This window comes from Mizuhopecten yessoensis, unplaced genomic scaffold (genome assembly GCF_002113885.1).
Source record: "Mizuhopecten yessoensis strain PY_sf001 unplaced genomic scaffold, ASM211388v2 scaffold7007, whole genome shotgun sequence".
Classification (NCBI taxonomy): domain Eukaryota; kingdom Metazoa; phylum Mollusca; class Bivalvia; order Pectinida; family Pectinidae; genus Mizuhopecten; species Mizuhopecten yessoensis.
This window is the reverse complement of record NW_018406834.1, coordinates 22,591-39,696: the sequence shown is the minus strand read 5'-3', so window position 1 is coordinate 39,696 and position 17,106 is coordinate 22,591. Positions and strand designations below refer to the sequence as shown.

The 17,106-nt window shown below is 34.8% G+C and overlaps 1 protein-coding gene across 1 annotated transcript in view; it reads left to right on the top strand.

Annotated features, from left to right (window-relative positions):
- LOC110452950 (sodium-coupled monocarboxylate transporter 1-like) overlaps nt 1-4,114 on the top strand; it is a 29,502-nt gene extending 25,388 nt beyond the window's left edge. Inside the window, exons 14-18 of the mRNA XM_021501710.1 lie at nt 55-141; nt 740-936; nt 2,073-2,173; nt 2,611-2,732; nt 3,890-4,114. Coding sequence (XP_021357385.1) covers nt 55-141; nt 740-936; nt 2,073-2,173; nt 2,611-2,732; nt 3,890-4,036 — 654 coding nt within the window. The 3' untranslated portion in view covers nt 4,037-4,114. The remainder of the gene's footprint in view (nt 1-54; nt 142-739; nt 937-2,072; nt 2,174-2,610; nt 2,733-3,889) is intronic.
- Nucleotides 4,115-17,106: the final 12,992 nt, after the last annotated feature.

The window sequence follows — 17,106 nt, the reverse complement described above, 5'->3', positions numbered from 1 at the left end:
AAGGGAATTAACAACTTGACTAATGTCAATTCTTCCGGTTTATCAAAATTATAGGCCACCATGAGTTTTATTGGAGTTGGAGCTGGACCCCTGACTGGTATTGTGGCACTTGGAGCACTCTTTCCGTGGGCCAACTGGATTGTGAGGTTTCACTTTATAGCAATTTCATTTTGTCAAACTAAATATGCAATGGTTTAAAGGTAATCTGATGAAATTTGATTGAGAGTATCGTAGACGCATCAACGATATTACGACGAGTACCTTGTACCGCTCTGCCAGATTGTTCTGATGAGTCCTTATTATGTCAAATAGCCAGATGTCTCAGTAAATGTTTGTTTAGCTCTCTGTATCGTATCGACTTACTAAAGCTTGATATTAATTGGTGCTTCCTAATTCGTATAACCAGTGATTGGTTTTTCTTTTTTAGTTGAAAGAATATCAAGAAACCTTAAAATATCCTGAAACTAAGTTACATATTATACAGGTTGAATCACAGATTTAAATAGAGATTAACCCACAAACAATAAATAAAGCATTAACATTTGTAAAGCAGCAGTTAATCTAAAACTCATGTTTACATTTATCTTCTAGTATATTCTCTCATCTAACAAACGAAATAAACATACCTAACTGCCATTTTGTCTGACCATATACCATTATCATTAGCATCAGCTGTTCGTGATATTGTTATCAAGTTGTTTTATTTGGTATTTGACATGAATAGGTTTGCTGGTTGTAGGGGGCCATCACCGGAAGTGTTCTATCTTACATACTGATGATGTGGATAGGTATAGGGAAATATACCATCGTTGGTGAACCACTCGTCCTTGACTTTCCTACGTCATCATGTAACCTTGGCAACAGTAACATGACAACAGCTTTACTTACAACAATGTCCACCATCAACGCTACTCAGCAAAGTGTTTACCATGAATTGTAAGTGTTCCAGGGTTAGTTAGAAGATAGAACATGTTTTCGAACGGGAAGATAATTAATAACTTGTATTTAGACGGTTTCATAATTATATTTCTAAATGATTTCAGCAGTGAATCACTTGATATATTCAGCGCTGACGTAAGAACATAATATGCATCTGTATCCTAGTACTTTTTTCTAGTATTTTTCTATATTTTGATTATTCTTGGCACGTATGCCTTCATAGAGTGATTTATGGTTAATGACTGTTTATATCATTGTTTTATAAAATAAAATTGGAATAAGTAAGTATATATAATAATTACGATTTGATATATGAACAAGTGAATCATACATTGCATAAAACGACAGGAGAATATATAGCAAAGTGTCAAACCTTATGGCACACTAAGGATCGACCTTCTTATCACACAAAGAAATAGCACATTTCCTTATGAGATCATGATGGTGACCATTGCACTTGTCCATAGTCTTAATTAACCTGCAAATTTGGAAACCCTGTGATGTTAGTTTGTCCGTCAGTAGTCAACTACGACATGTAAACACCGTAGATAGGGGAAGCAGGGATGTTACCATCAAGAGAGGGAAGTTTGTAACCTTACTTTGAAAGCATTAGTACTCCCTTTCATAAATAATTTCTACATACCAACACACATGTAGACTCGCCCTTAAGCTTATAGGTGTATTTGTTATAAATAATTAAGTTAAAATAAGAATCAAGGCTGGTTAATTGTGAATATAATCCGTTTTACCGATCCTTTTTGCTTAACATTTCCTGTTTAAAATAAAAATATTGTTGATGAACCGAACAATATTATGATTTGTCTATGAATATATTAAAAATATTAATATTCATAAGCGAATTTTTTACATATTCCATCCGAGACAAACATTTATACGGGAAACACAATCGTTTAATGTTAGACACCAGATGACCAGATGAACATTATGATATTACATAAGGTATTGCCTTTTTCTTACGCTCGTCTGCAGACTTATCCCTGAAGAACACACTCATATCAATTCAAGAAAAAGGAACGATATAAACATAAATAAAGTCAAATACGACATTCAGAAATATTCCTTGTAAAGGGATATAGAAAAAAGTGAATGCATACCATAATATCTGTCTTCAGATCTGGACTAGAGAGGTTGTACAGTTTATCTTACCTGTGGTATGCCGGTCTGGGACTGGTCCTCTGTATCGGTATAGGCCTGCTCGTCAGTCTAATAACAGGTAAACTACGTATACACTTCTATCAAATTTGATGTGAACTTGTTTGTCAATAAAATTAAGTGTCATGAAAAGCCTCGTTATCCTGGCACTTGTGACCGGTTTGTCCCCAAAGTAGTGAAAAGAATTCGTGCAAGTTAGATTTGTTTTTGTGATATAACCCATATATTTCAACCATACAAAATAAACATCAGAGTAAAAATAAAATTGCATACCTATAAGTATTTTGGAGGAAAACTGAGATTTGATGAATTTATGATTATAATATTTGTCCTTATCTAAGCAAAACATGTCTTTGAACGACAAAAGCCAAGTTTAGACTGTGATCGGCAGTTATTTTCAGACGTCGTCACAAAAGGACTCATTTATTAAGGACGATATGTTGATTATTGGTAAACAGAAATGCATAGTTTGATATACTTCATTCCGTCATAATGCAGGCCCTATGGATCCAAAAGATGTTGATAAGAAGTATTTGATATCCGTCTGTGATTGGCTGTGCTGCTGCCTTCCGAAGTCATGTCGAGGCTGCAACAACAGTGCCAGATATGGAGTCTCCATGGTCGGTTTACAAATGAAATACAGAAAACTCTTTGAAGAATCTAGCCGTTCTGTCAAGAGAACATTGTAGACCTAAATCAGTAGCATTTCCTTTCTACTTTTTATTTCCTTACTAGTATTTGGTTTAATTTGTTTGTACTGTACGTCCCGTTAACATCAATGGTCAGTTTGTACTGGTGGAGGAAAACCGGAGTACCCGGAGTAAAAAACACTGGCCTGCGTCCAGTAAAATGCGACTGGCCAAAGTCTTTCTATCTATTATCACATATATTGCGTGTTCATGTCGTGTTCATTTCCGTGGCATCATCCTTCTGTTAAATACATTACATGTGGATGCAATCATCTTATGACCGAATGTTCTACAAGAAATAAAAAGGGTATTGGAAATAAAAATGGGCGGGATGTGTGTGTGTTTTGGGTTGTCATACAATTAAATCTAGGATTTATCTAGCAGTTCAAATTATATGAGTTTCCAAACAAGGACGTTTGCAAATAACCCAAAGAGGAAAAAGGAAAATTGACAGCAGGATCAGTGTTGATTATATATATACTTTCAATTTCTTGTTTTATGGTATTTTGCAAAACAATGGTCTCTTACACAGACCGCTATATACATATTAGAGTCTTGTAAAATGTCAGATAAGGATTGATCAGTTATGTAAACAATTTACTGTAGATTATTTATGTTTAGTGAGTTATATAAATTAAATTAAATTTAAGATAAGGAACAAGTATGAAGTATCACACGATTATTTTCAAATCTTTTGTTGAAAGTTCACGTGTGAAGTTTGTAAAATAGAGTGTGCACGAATTCAATACTGAAAGGCCATTGAGACGATGTGTTACAGAAGACAAAAACATAGAGAACTCTTAAAAGTAGATATTTTTTGTGGTTTTTACGTGTTTATTTTGTCAAATTCTTTGAAATGTACGTGATGCAGTTTTCTGAGTTTCAAATGCTGTAATATTCACATATATTTATATCAAAGATGTATTTCACTGAATGTAAATTCGTTCACGCTCGTTTATTTTAGGAGTGAGTAAATAAGAAATTACCGAAAATGTTTTCACAGCGAACTTTCTACTGTTTCAGTAATATTTATTTTTACGGGAAAATTGATATGTTTTAGAATGGCATTTTTTTCATTTTTATTGCAGAACAAAGATATTCCGTTGAAAGACGTGGGAGATTCTAAAACAGGAACCGACAATCCGGTTTATAACGGTTATGGACACGATATTTCATTAGCTACCATGACCACAAATCGTGATGAAGCAATAGTTCACGTGAAAACAAAGATGTAAAAGATAGACATTCTGATGAGTCAATAATGGAATAGGATCTGCTCTGAAAAACATCTTTTTCTCATTCTATCATTTTAAAACAAATGAAAAACACCATTTGAGTCAGTGTCTTTATTAGTAAGAGTGTTTTTTCTTCTAGAAGACAAATGATCACCACTTAACTTACTATACTTACTAATATAGATAAAATAAGTGTGTTTGTATGGTAGGTTTGATGTTAAGGTATACGTATCTACACCACACAAACATAACGTTGATATTGTTCTTATGTTATCAAAATTATCATCTGAATAGATACGAGTTCAGGACATGAACCATAAAATCACGATTAAAATGCTCCTCGATTATCTCTTAACAGTAAAAACTTCTATATAATGTTACTTGTTTTTCACTCTATAGTAAAACCTCAATATGATGGGCCTTGTTTGTAACTAAACAGTAAAACTTCTTTATAGCGTTTCTTGTTTATCACTATACAGTAAAACTTCTATGTAATGTTACTTGTTTTTCACTCGACAGTTAAACCTCTATATGATGGGCCTTGTTTGTAACTAAATAGTAAAACTTCTTTATAACGTTTCTTGTTTATCACTATAAGGTAAATCTTCTATATGACGGGCCTTGTTCGTAACTAGACAGTAAAACTTCTTTATAACGTTTCTTGTTTATCATTAGACGTTTAAACCCTCTATATGATGGGCCTTGTTCGTAACTATACAGTAAAACTTCTTTATAAAGTTTCTTGCTTATCACTATACGGTAAAACCTCTATATGATGGGCCTTGTTTGTAACTAAACAGTAAAACTTCTTTATAATGTTTCTTGTTTATCACTTTGGGGTAAAACTTCTATATGATGGGCCTTGTTCGTAACTAGACAGTAAAACTTCTTTTTAACGTTTCTTGTTTATCACTATACGGTCAAACCTCTATATAATGGGCCTTGTTTGTAATTAGACAGTAAAACCTCTTTATAACGTTTCTTGTTTATCCCTATAAGGTAAAACTTCTATATAATGTTATTTTTTTTTCACTCTACAAGCCTCTATATGATTGTGCTTTTTGGTACCTATACAGTAAAACTTCTATTTTATGTCCCTCGTGTATCTCTTTACAGTAACACTTCTTTATAAAGTTTCTTGTTTATCACTATACGGTAAAACCTTTATATGATTGGCCTTGTTTGTAACAATACAGTAACACTTCTTTATAATGTTTCTTTTTGGGGGCTATACGGTAAAACCTCTATATGATGGGCCTTGTTCGTAACTATACAGTAAAACTTCTTTATAATATTTCTTGTTTATCACTATACGGTTAAAACCTCTATATGATGGGCCTTGTTCGTAACTATACAGTAAAACTTCTTTATAATATTTCTTGTTTATCACTATACAGTAAAACTTCTATATAATGTTTCTTGTTTATCACTTTACAGTAAAACTTCTTTATAATGTTTCTTGTTTATAACTATAAGGTAAAACTTCTATATGATGGGCCTTGTTCGTAACTAGACAGTAAAACTTCTTTTTAATGTTTCTTGTTTATCACTATACATTAAAACTTCTATATAATGTTTCTTGTTTATCACTTTACAGTAAAACTTCTTTATAATGTTTCTTGTTTATCACTCTACGGTTAAAACCTCTATATGATGGGCCTTGTTCGTAACTATGCAGTAAAACTTCTTTATAATGTTTCTTGTTTATAACTATAAGGTAAAACTTCTATATGATGGGCCTTGTTCGTAACTAGACAGTAAAACTTCTTTATAACGTTTCTTGTTTATCACTATAAGGTAAAACTTCTATATAATGTTTTTTGTTTTTCACTCTACAAGCCTCTATATGATTGTGCTTTTTGGTACCTATACAGTAAAACTTCTATTTTATGTCCCTCGTGTATCTCTTTACAGTAACACTTCTTTATAAAGTTTCTTGTTTATCACTATACGGTAAAACCTCTATATAATGGGCCTTGTTTGTAACTAGACAGTAAAACCTCTTTATAACGTTTCTTGTTTATCACTATAAGGTAAAACTTCTATATAATGTTATTTGTTTTTCACTCTACAAGCCTCTATATGATTGTCCTTTTTGGTAACTATACAGTAAAACTTCTATTTTATGTCCCTCGTGTATCTCTTTACAGTAACACTTCTTTATAAAGTTTCTTGTTTATCACTATACGGTAAAACCTCTATATGATTGGCCTTGTTTGTAACAATACAGTAACACTTCTTTATAATGTTTCTTTTTTATCACTATACGGTAAAACCTCTATATGATGGGCCTTGTTTGTAACTAAACAGTAAAACTTCTTTATAACGTTTCTTGTTTATCACTTTACGGTAAAACCTACCGATCGCTTGTTTTGCAACCTTTCTCACTCCATCTTATTTCAGGTTCCCTTAACATTTTTTGTAAGTTCATATCTAATAATCTAAGTGATTCAAAAACCCATATATCTCTGTGTGGTATTCAAAATCAAAAATCATGCAACAAACTATAAAATAATCGTTATGTAACCAAACACACATGGATACTATTTATATTTAGTTGTCCTGTCAATATATATATTAACGATGGGTTAATGATAGTTTTGAAAGACAGATTAAACCAATTTCTTAAAAATGGTAATCAGAACCTTCATCACATGTGGCACCCGTCATGATTTCGTTTAAAATCAAGGAAAGTACCTTGGTCAATTATGATCCAAGGCTCTGTGTACCTGTCTCTGTTTTACAGTAGATATTGCTCTCTCTTTTGAGTATGAGTAACCAGACGTGCTGCAGTATTCTGGACCCGTATCCATGAACTCGTTCTCAGGCTCAAGCATGAATTCTGTGCTTAAATCATGCCAACTGATAAAAAATATATTTAGACATTGATTGTTAATTGACATTGGGAACAAGGAATATGGCCTGAGCACAAAATCCGTGCTGGGGCGTGAGAACGGTTTCATGAATACGGGCCCTGGAGCATCTCCAGACAACTAGTTTGTTAGTCGAAGGGATGTAAAATTGTTATAAAGCAAGTTAAGTTGGTTGGTAATATTACACTGAAAGCCTATTTGATCAATTTGTTATTACGCTGACAATAAAATGGAAACAAGAGGCCCAGAGACATGGAGAAAAATATTCTCATTGAATAAAACAACGTCTCTCAGCAGCACCTGTCTCCCATTTACCTCATTTACCCCTATTGGGCCCAACCACTCTGCTCTCATGGGCACCCCCCCCCGTCCATCATTTATACAAAGTTAAAATCCCATTTGCCGAGAGCTGCTTTTTACCAAATTTGATTGAATTCCCTCCATTCGTAAATTTTAGGGACTTAAAAAGTACCCCATTGCTCAAAAAAGTTCTTCACAAACGAATTTTAAACATTTACCCCTCCCCCATGTTCTCCCTCATTAACCCTACCTATCTGCCTACGTTTAAACAAATATAAGGCCCACTTGGCCAATGATGCTTTAGACAGAATTTTGTTTAGATTCTAAATATCTAAATTTCCCTTATTTCCCCCCCATACCCCCCCCCCCATGTTCTCCCTCATGGACCCTATTTATCTAACTCCGTTTAAACAAATATTAGGCCCCCTTGGCCAATGATGCTTTTGCCAAAATTGTGTTTAGATTCTAAATATCTAAATTTGGCCCCCCCCCTATACCCCCCTCCTCCGTTACCATATAAAAACGGATCTTCCCATCTGGCCCCAGAGGGGCCACACCCTCCGTTCTAGTAGGCCAAATCAAATCAAATCCGTTGAGCCGTTCAGGACTAGCAGTGTTTTAATGGAAAAGTTGACAGACGGACGTACGTACTGTTATGTTTTAAAGCATTTAGCCAATAAAGTTATTTGTTGGATAAGTGGCATACGTGACACGTCTATTTGAAGCCAGACAAATGATAACGTTATATGAATTTTTACCGGAAACAGGACATGTTTCACTTTCGTTATCGAATTTTCCGAAAACACGTTGACACCAAGTAACCTTGACTTATATTATAAACATTACCATATATATAACAAGAAAGTACTTCACACATCTAGGGATACATCATATCGTAATCCCTTAATCATCTCAAGAAGATATACTGTGTTTCATAATTGGATAAATAGCAGGAATGTAGATATTTACTTGTTACCTGCTTAAGCCTTGATCTCACGATAAAGAGAACCTTATCACACAACGGACGAATACATCAACTCTAACCTCTATATCATCGCCAAATATAGATTCGAAGAGTCCGTGTAATCCAGAGAAAAGACAATCAACCAGTTTAAGTAAGTTTACAATTTTTGAATTTATCGAAATATTTTATGATTTGCTTCACTGTTCATCAGTAAATCAGGTCATTTCTTGCTGACTTAAGGTTCAACAAGCCCCCTAAAAGATGACGTAGTCAACTAAAATTCCAATCCCCTGGTAAGTCATGTTCTAAGACCTCAATTACAAATCGGAACTCACATATGTTATTTGTATATATTGAACTTGCACATTGGCCATAAAAAAATACATAGCCAGGTTAACGTAGTCAAAAAAGGGCATTAAGGCTGATGTCTTTATAAAAATAGTTCACCGGACTTATAACATGTCAATCTCTTTTGCAACCCTACTGAGTGCTGGGAAATGACCCATAATCTAAAGTTTATTTATATACCTAGGTCATGCGGAGCTTTATTTTTCTTCTACTAACTGTTGTGAGGAATTCCGACCACAAATAAAGATAGATGTTGCCATGCGAAACCACTAAAATCATAATAAAATCTCCTGGTAATACATTTTAGCAAATTTTAAATAAGAAAACAATGGATAAGTAACCTTGATCGATAAATGAACTTGAGATGATGTGCCATTTGATAACATTATGTGATTATATGAATGCACTAGACATGTTATAAACATTGAAGCTGAAAAGTACAATAATGTTTACAACAAGTCTAGCTCTTTTATTACAATATTGAATGCTAAGGAAGGACATTTTATATGAAGTTTAAGTAGTATGTATGGTCAAATGTCTATGGTTATACACATATATACAGTTAAAATATGTTACTCTGACGTTTTACTATGATTTTTGTACATTCCCATAGCAACAATCATCTACTTGTGAGGCCAGTATGCCTCTCCACACATAGTTAAAGAGAAATAAAGCCCCGCTTGACCTACGTATACAAATGATCTTCAAATAACATGTCATTTCGAAACATTCAGTTGGGTCACTAAGGAGATTGACATGTTATAAATCTGGTGAGCAACTTTTATCATTACATCAGCCTTAATGCCGTATTTTTGACTTCGTTGACCTGGTTATATACCTTTTTAATAGCTCATGTACAAGTTCAATGTATTTGAATTACATATATATATTCCGATTTGTGATAAGAATATTTGAATATGATTTGCCATGGGGTTGAAATTTAGGGTGACTATTACCTCTTTCAGGGGGCTTGTTGAACCTTAACAATGAACGTTCTACAAGGAAATGTTTACTTTTGTTTTCGTGTAGAATACCTACTCGTCACGTAGTCATTTAAACTGCGCAGAAGTGGGCTAGAGTTACACTCATTGTATAACACAAATCTCTCATAGAATGCTTACTGCACAACCTTTGTTAAATATGTGTCGAGGAAAAAAAGGAAGTATAGGATATCTTCTTTACAAAATAACATCTATGCTCGTAGCTAATATCAGTGTATATTTATCTCATGTATAGTAAGTGATGTCACAGATAATTTAGATAATCGGATTTTGCTAAATGATCAATACTGTAGTGAATATGTTACACACCCTACACATTTCACACATTTCCATTAAAGCTATCAATGGTCTTTACTGGCCACACAATATGATACGCAAAATATAATAAGTTCTTTTAAATTTTATTTATAAAGAAAGCACAACAATCGAAAAACAAAACATACATTTTCAATACATGAACCTGCATAATGAAATAATTTCTACATTTTACATTACTTCCCATAAACCCATTTTAAGTAATTCATATGCTATAAACATGCTTTCGTAATGATCGAATGCTGATATTATACAGTTGATATTACTTTTCATCTATAGATGATAATATAATACAGAAATATTATCACTTATCAGGTTATTCCTTCTGCATATACAAAGTGACACATGTCCGTGTATATACCTAAATACCAAATAAGGCATTGGCTGCTAGCCACATCGCCACGGTTTGTTTCCGTTGTGTTGTCAGTCAGTCAACTGTAAGTGTAAATGGAGATTTCACGATAATCTTTATTTGTACGGGTTTTATATGCGGATACTGGACAGGACACTCTCTTAATTATCCTACCCCGAACCTCACGTGTGTGACAGTTACAATCAGGTACAGTTAAATCCATAGCTGTATATCAGTTCAGTAATAGCTGGATATCAAAATACGTTGTGATTGGGTATTACATTAAACAAATAGTTATTGATTCGAGTTTGCAAACATGATTCACACAAAGTGCTTTACTAGGAATATTAAGAGTTTTACTTTCATTTTCGAGTTGCACACAGGCTGAGCATGGAGTAATCTGATATCAATAATTGTGTATAACAGACGCAGTGTATTTGGCATTCTGACAAGATGATAACCGTATTCACCTGCATATGACATTCAGGTATGCACACTGTACATTAGTTGGAGAGACTTCGACCGAGGCGACAGTCGTCAGGCGAGATCTCTACATAAACGATAATGTTGTACTGAAGCCGACATAGACGTTGTTCAGCCCGTCTAACAAACAACAAGGTAAGCCATACATCAGCTTAAGTCAGACTGGGGGTATCTCGTATACCTAGTGATGGTACGCTTCATTTATTTTGATAATGATTTAGAACATAAAGATTTATTACACTGACTATGCACATTTATGTAATATTGTCTTATATAGTTACATTTTTGTAAATGAACCGGGACAAGGAAGTTAATCCTTAACAACCAACTTCGACCCTAGTAATTTGTCAAGTACACACAAATGTATGAAACAAAGAGATTGACTCTTGGCCTGTATGACTGGGCCTCGAACTCACAATCTCCGGCACCAACTTGCATAACGAAGAAATATCTATAACACTGTGTCGTCCTTTAAAAAAATGAAGGTTTTGTTATTTTAGTGGTGAAAAAACCCCGATAATGTCAAGTCTGCCCACGCAGCTCACAATTCTAACCAACCGCCCGCGATTTCTCTGTGTACATGGATATTGATCTTATGAGTCCACATTATTCTTTACTCTAAAAGAGAGTTGCTGACAATTATTTCTCCCACCCTTCACAGGTTCATTCCCGTTTTTGGTAGGGAAAAGATAAACCTGTCTTGATCTACCTCGATCAAGACAGCTGACACGCGCTATTACGTCACAGACAACGCACTTCTTTCACCATGACCTGTGACCCTGTGCACTTTCAGCAAAAACGATTACATCATCATCTTTTACACACATGTAATACACATGTAAACAAACACTGTATAATGGCAAGCTCAACATCCCGACAATTCAAAATAGGCGAATGTGTTACCGTAGGAAGAAATGGTGAAAAGGGAAGAATTGTAGATGAAGTTAAACCATTAGGAACGTATGTTATGTACAAAGTGCAATTATTTGGTAACGGTACTATCGTTACAGCGTCGAAGCATGAATTGGTAAAAGGGCTAGCAGACGACGAACTTGAGTTTGATATGCTTGATTTTGATGTGAGCAAATATCTGAGTGAAATATCCCATGCAGAAACACAGGCAATGCTACATGAGTTAGAGCAGGGACAATCTGAATCAATGTTGACCCCCCGACGATCACATACAACCCCGGCGCCCCCGGGCTCTCCTCAGCAGACGGCGACTGCCACAGCCCCACGCGTTGCCGGTAGATTTGTTAACATGGACGAAAATGACTTAAGAAACTTTGTGGACCAAAACGAGAATATTAACACGAAAAAGAAAACTCTTTGTCATATGAAACTGTTTGAACATTTTCTGAACGACGTAAACGAATTGCGCCAAATGCACCAAATCCCAACTACCGAACTCGATTCGCACCTTTCAAAATTTTTAATTTGTGTACGACAGAAAGATGGTAGCGAGTATCAACCCAGTTACTTAAGAGGGATGCTTGGCTCGTTTGAAAGGTATTTAAAACGTCATAGATATGGGTATAGTTTGATTTCCAGTCATCAGTTCGCAGGTACGAGAGAGGCGCTCAAAACCAAACAAAAAGATTTAAAAAAGAAAGGAATGGGGAATAAACCAATGGCAGCGGATGTTATCACCGATTCTGAAATAAACACTTTGTATGAGACAAAACAGCTAGGTAAAGACACACCTGAATCTCTGCTGAACACCGTATGGTTTAACAACATGCTTCATTTCGGGATGAGGGGAGGAGATGAGCACAGACAGTTATGCTGGGGTGACCTAAAACTTGGATATGACCAGGAACTTGAAAGAGAATTTTTACAATTTAACGAAAGACAGACAAAAACACGGACAGGTATAGACGTTACAAACACAAGGAGTACAAAGCCAGCAATGTACGCGGAACCCGGTAGTGACAAATGTCCAGTAGAAACGTACAAAGCTTACAAGGAAAAGCGACCTGTCAATTTTTGTGATGACGAACACCCATTTTACCTCGGTACGGTGACGCACAGCAAAACTCCCCACCAACGCGACCAGTGGTTTTTGAGAGCTCCTGTTGGGCGCAACAAACTGTTTAAATTAATGAAAACTATGGTGACAAAAAGTGGAATGTTTACTAACAGGTCCGAAAACAATGTTGTGCAAAAAAGATTGACAAATACCAGTGTTCGCAAATACACGTGTCAAAAACTTTTGGACGAAAACATTCCAGATGCACAGGCAATCACATTAACCGGTCACAAAAACATTCAATCTTTGAACAATTACAGAACAGTCAACAATAAACAAAAACAGAAGATGTCGTCTCTTCTCTCAATGACAAATCGCCCAAATAAAACCGTACAAACGGACTTAGGACGACACACTGGGTCTAGTGCACCTACCTCACATCGGCCAATGTCAAACGAACAGTCAACAAATATTACACATGTGACTACAGCGCACAACAGCATGTCCTTGTGCGAACCTGAACGCGTTCGTAAATTAAAATCCAATGAATGTGAAATCCCAAGTATCTTCCAAGGCACAACAATCACTGGAGGAACCTTTAACATAACTATAAACAATAACACAACGATGTCAGCCCCCAAAACGAAACGACCGAGGGTGTTGTATTCTGACTCCGAGTGAACTTTTCGAAGCGTGAAGTCAGGGAGTGCAATTAGTTCTGTGTGTTTTCGTTAAAGACACTATATCGCTTAATCTTATGACAAAAAATGTTAATATACAATATAACGTTGCTAATACTACTAATGTATAAAATATCTAAATTTAATTATGACTTCTATTTATTATTGACGTTGCGGATTTTTTTTACACACATTTGCAGTACAGCGGCTATGCGTGTATTCATGCGCCATTGATGATAGTACGGTGCATCGGGGTCAAAAATACAACTTCGCAGGGGAAGTATTTTTACGGTTTGAAAATGTGGGAGAAAAATAATCAAGCCCTCCAGTGTGATATAGACAAAGATATCTCACCCTCTGGTTGAGTTATCTCTGTCTATATCACAAAGGAGTGATAGATTCTATTAGTCTTTACTCCCTCTTTAGTGTCCTCCCAATTACCGTATATTGACATTATGGTTCGTTTAAGAATATCAGGCTATATTTTGCTGTTCTCAAAAACCACACATTTTGCTTTCAGTGTGAAATGGACTGATTAATATTCTGCACACTTAAGACAAATGGCCTACATTTAAAATCCAGTTAATATAGTATTGGAAAGGTTTTCCACTGAATGTTTGCTTGGATTGCAATGACATAATTTCAATAATACTCAGATATCAAAGTCTGAATAATATTATAAGCGACATGGATTTGCACAATTCATTACATTGTTACATGTTAGGATGGTCATATTTTGCAGTAAATATTTACTTTGTCCTGTCCATCAACTTTCTCATTCGGTTTGCATAAGAGTGTTCGTACTTTGTATTTCTGATGATTATTATATCTATATGGTAATTCGATGTTATGCAATGACTATATTTTTTGTAGTTGGTCCGCACTATAAATATTATAAAGCATGCTAGTACAGCACACTACAGGCATTGCTATTTCTAACAACAGCTTAACAATTGTTCAACACTGAACGCTGGTAAAGGACCACTGAACCTAAACACTTACTGTGCAAATATGTAGTTACTGCATTACTGCATATACAATCGAAAGAGTCTTAATTTTGGTAAGCAATGCATTATAAAACAAAATAATAAATAGAATTAATATATAAAATATCGAGAAATTATTCACAGCAGGTGTTATAAATTCAGTAAAAGCGAATAGTTTTGAACTTTATAAATCATCCGACGTTTTTACCTTTTTGAAAACTACGTGACGATCGCATATCATATATTGTGTCATTTGCCAAGTGTTCATGACTGGGACTTTTCGCAATGTGTTCCAAAGCGCTTTTTTGAGATAGCGTCTTTACAGCGTTTTAACATGGCCTCAATATCTGACAAAAGTTTCTCAGAGATATCGTCAAGTTCGGCATCTACTTTCTTGACGTAGTTTTCCCATTGATCATAATCATCAAGGTCACTGAAGTATTGACTCGAACCCTACGGTTTCAAGATGTATTCATCAGTGTTAAGCTTCCGTATCGCGTCTTTGTCCAGCTTGAATGTTCTCTGGCGGCTCGTAAGTGCACGTGCCCAGTTTCTTTGTTCATCTCAGTTAGGCCCATCTTTCCGGTCAGCTGGTCGTGTCATTTATTCTTGATTGTCAATGGTGTGTGACGTGTCGCCATTTTAATGCAGTTACCACAAGCAGCACGATACAACTGCCTTCCCGCACCTCAATTTAAACTTCAGACGAATTTAGATAGTTAAGGGGATACACTTTTTTCAAGATTTTTGTATGTTAATGTTTATTTGGCTATAACAATATTCTTTATCTTTTTATTAGTTACCAAACATGGATTAGACAGAAGACAGTAATGGGTATGTATCTCTTTCTTCAGTATCATGATTAGTGGGTCATCATCATTATTATTATTATGACATGTTTGATGTATGATATATTGAAACAGTTCAGTTGAACTTATTAAATACACTATGGCATTTTTTAATGTTTGTTTTACCACTATTGTTGTCCCCTGTTCATAAATCATTATAGTTATTATTGAAATACAGTATCAAAGAAATTCTGCATTTACCAGAAATAAGTAAGTGCTAGAAAAAAACCCACTGCGTACTGTTTACCTAAAATACATGGATGTGGATATATAAGTGACTGTAATATATAATATATGTTAAATTTGTGTATTTGTGTAAAAAAACCCCTTCTAAAACAACTCCGAAGCACAAGCCTGAGCACAAATTTCATGTTTGAGTATGAGAACGATTTTAATTTTAGCTAATCTTCAAGTATTGATTATGAACTTATTTTTATATTGAAGTCAATATGGAATGGCTATGCAATACTCATAATCATCTGTATTTTGCAGATTACGTTATATTTGATGCCATGACTCCAAATTAAAATAAGATGGAATAAACTGTTATGTAATGGCTGGGTTTGAAGGGTGACGGGTCATTCCCGCAGACTTACGTATGGGTTAACCATACTCTCACTGCAGCGCTTTACACATCGGCTAAGGACAGCCCAGTTTACATAGCAGTTTCCAATAAATCAGATTAAATTAGATATTCAGTAAACATTCGCATGCATTGATATATTGCGCAACATTCTTCACATTGTAGATTTGCAGAAAAAGTTACCAAAAGTGTTGTTATGTAATGCCCAATATGATATGAGAGCCAAACAATTGTCAGTTCAATGTAGATCTGGTTATACAATACTAGCTTGTGCCACAGCCTTTAATCAATGATATCTGTAATCAGTTATGGTAATATATCTTTAAATACTACTGCGTTAGATCGCACACAAAGTGTATTGATTATATTCCCTTTGTCACGTAGCCGTTCAAACCGTGCAGAAGTGGACTAGAGTTACAATCACCAAAGTCAGTGTCTAAACACATGTCTCTCGTGTCACACTGAATGATAACAACCTTTGTCAAACCTGTGTCGTATCAAATATCTTCTTTGCAAGATAGAATTCACACCGCGCATAGTGTGTAACATATTGAAATGAATTATCTGTGACATCACTAATTATTTATAAGATAACTATTCTCTGATGTTAGATACAGATTCATTGGATGCAGAGAAAGAAAGTGATCGTAACCCATGGAGTATTGACTTTAACCAACGGTATACAAGTATGTTCAACATGCTCAGTGTGAAGGGTCACTCTCCGGCAGCGGCCACAATATTTTTTCTTTGCTTCTTATCGCTGTTTTTGTTTGTATATTTACAATAAATCAACAAATAATGAGGCATCCTTATATCTAGTCCTTATATAATTCTCTATAAATATATTCATGTTAAAAAGGAAATACAGGACAACTGTCTATAAATGATACAAACGCGCAGCTTTTTGGGAAATGAAATCGTATGCATCACGTGACAAATGTTTGCACGCGCAAAAGAACAGCATAATTAAAATAATTTTATCATCTAGGTCCTCTTGCATGGTAAAATACCAATAGCACGTAGACAGGCACGATAATACCCTATCGTCACATTAAACTTGGTAGAATATATATACTCAACATAGGTTTAGATATTATGGCGCAATATATAGCTAAGGATTAAAGAAAGTTAGAAATATTACCAACTTAGGCCACAAGCGGCCTTAATTAATAAATTGTTCCGACATTTTCTAACCGTCGTTAGATATTCCACTATAACAACCTCATATATGTTGATTATTTCTTATTATCATGCTTAACATTTAATTCTTTTCAATCAACCGTTTTCTGATACAAAGTAACTGGACCCTCATTTTCATAAATGAAATAAACATTTCACACCTTGCATTTTATATTCCCGTTTTTGTAT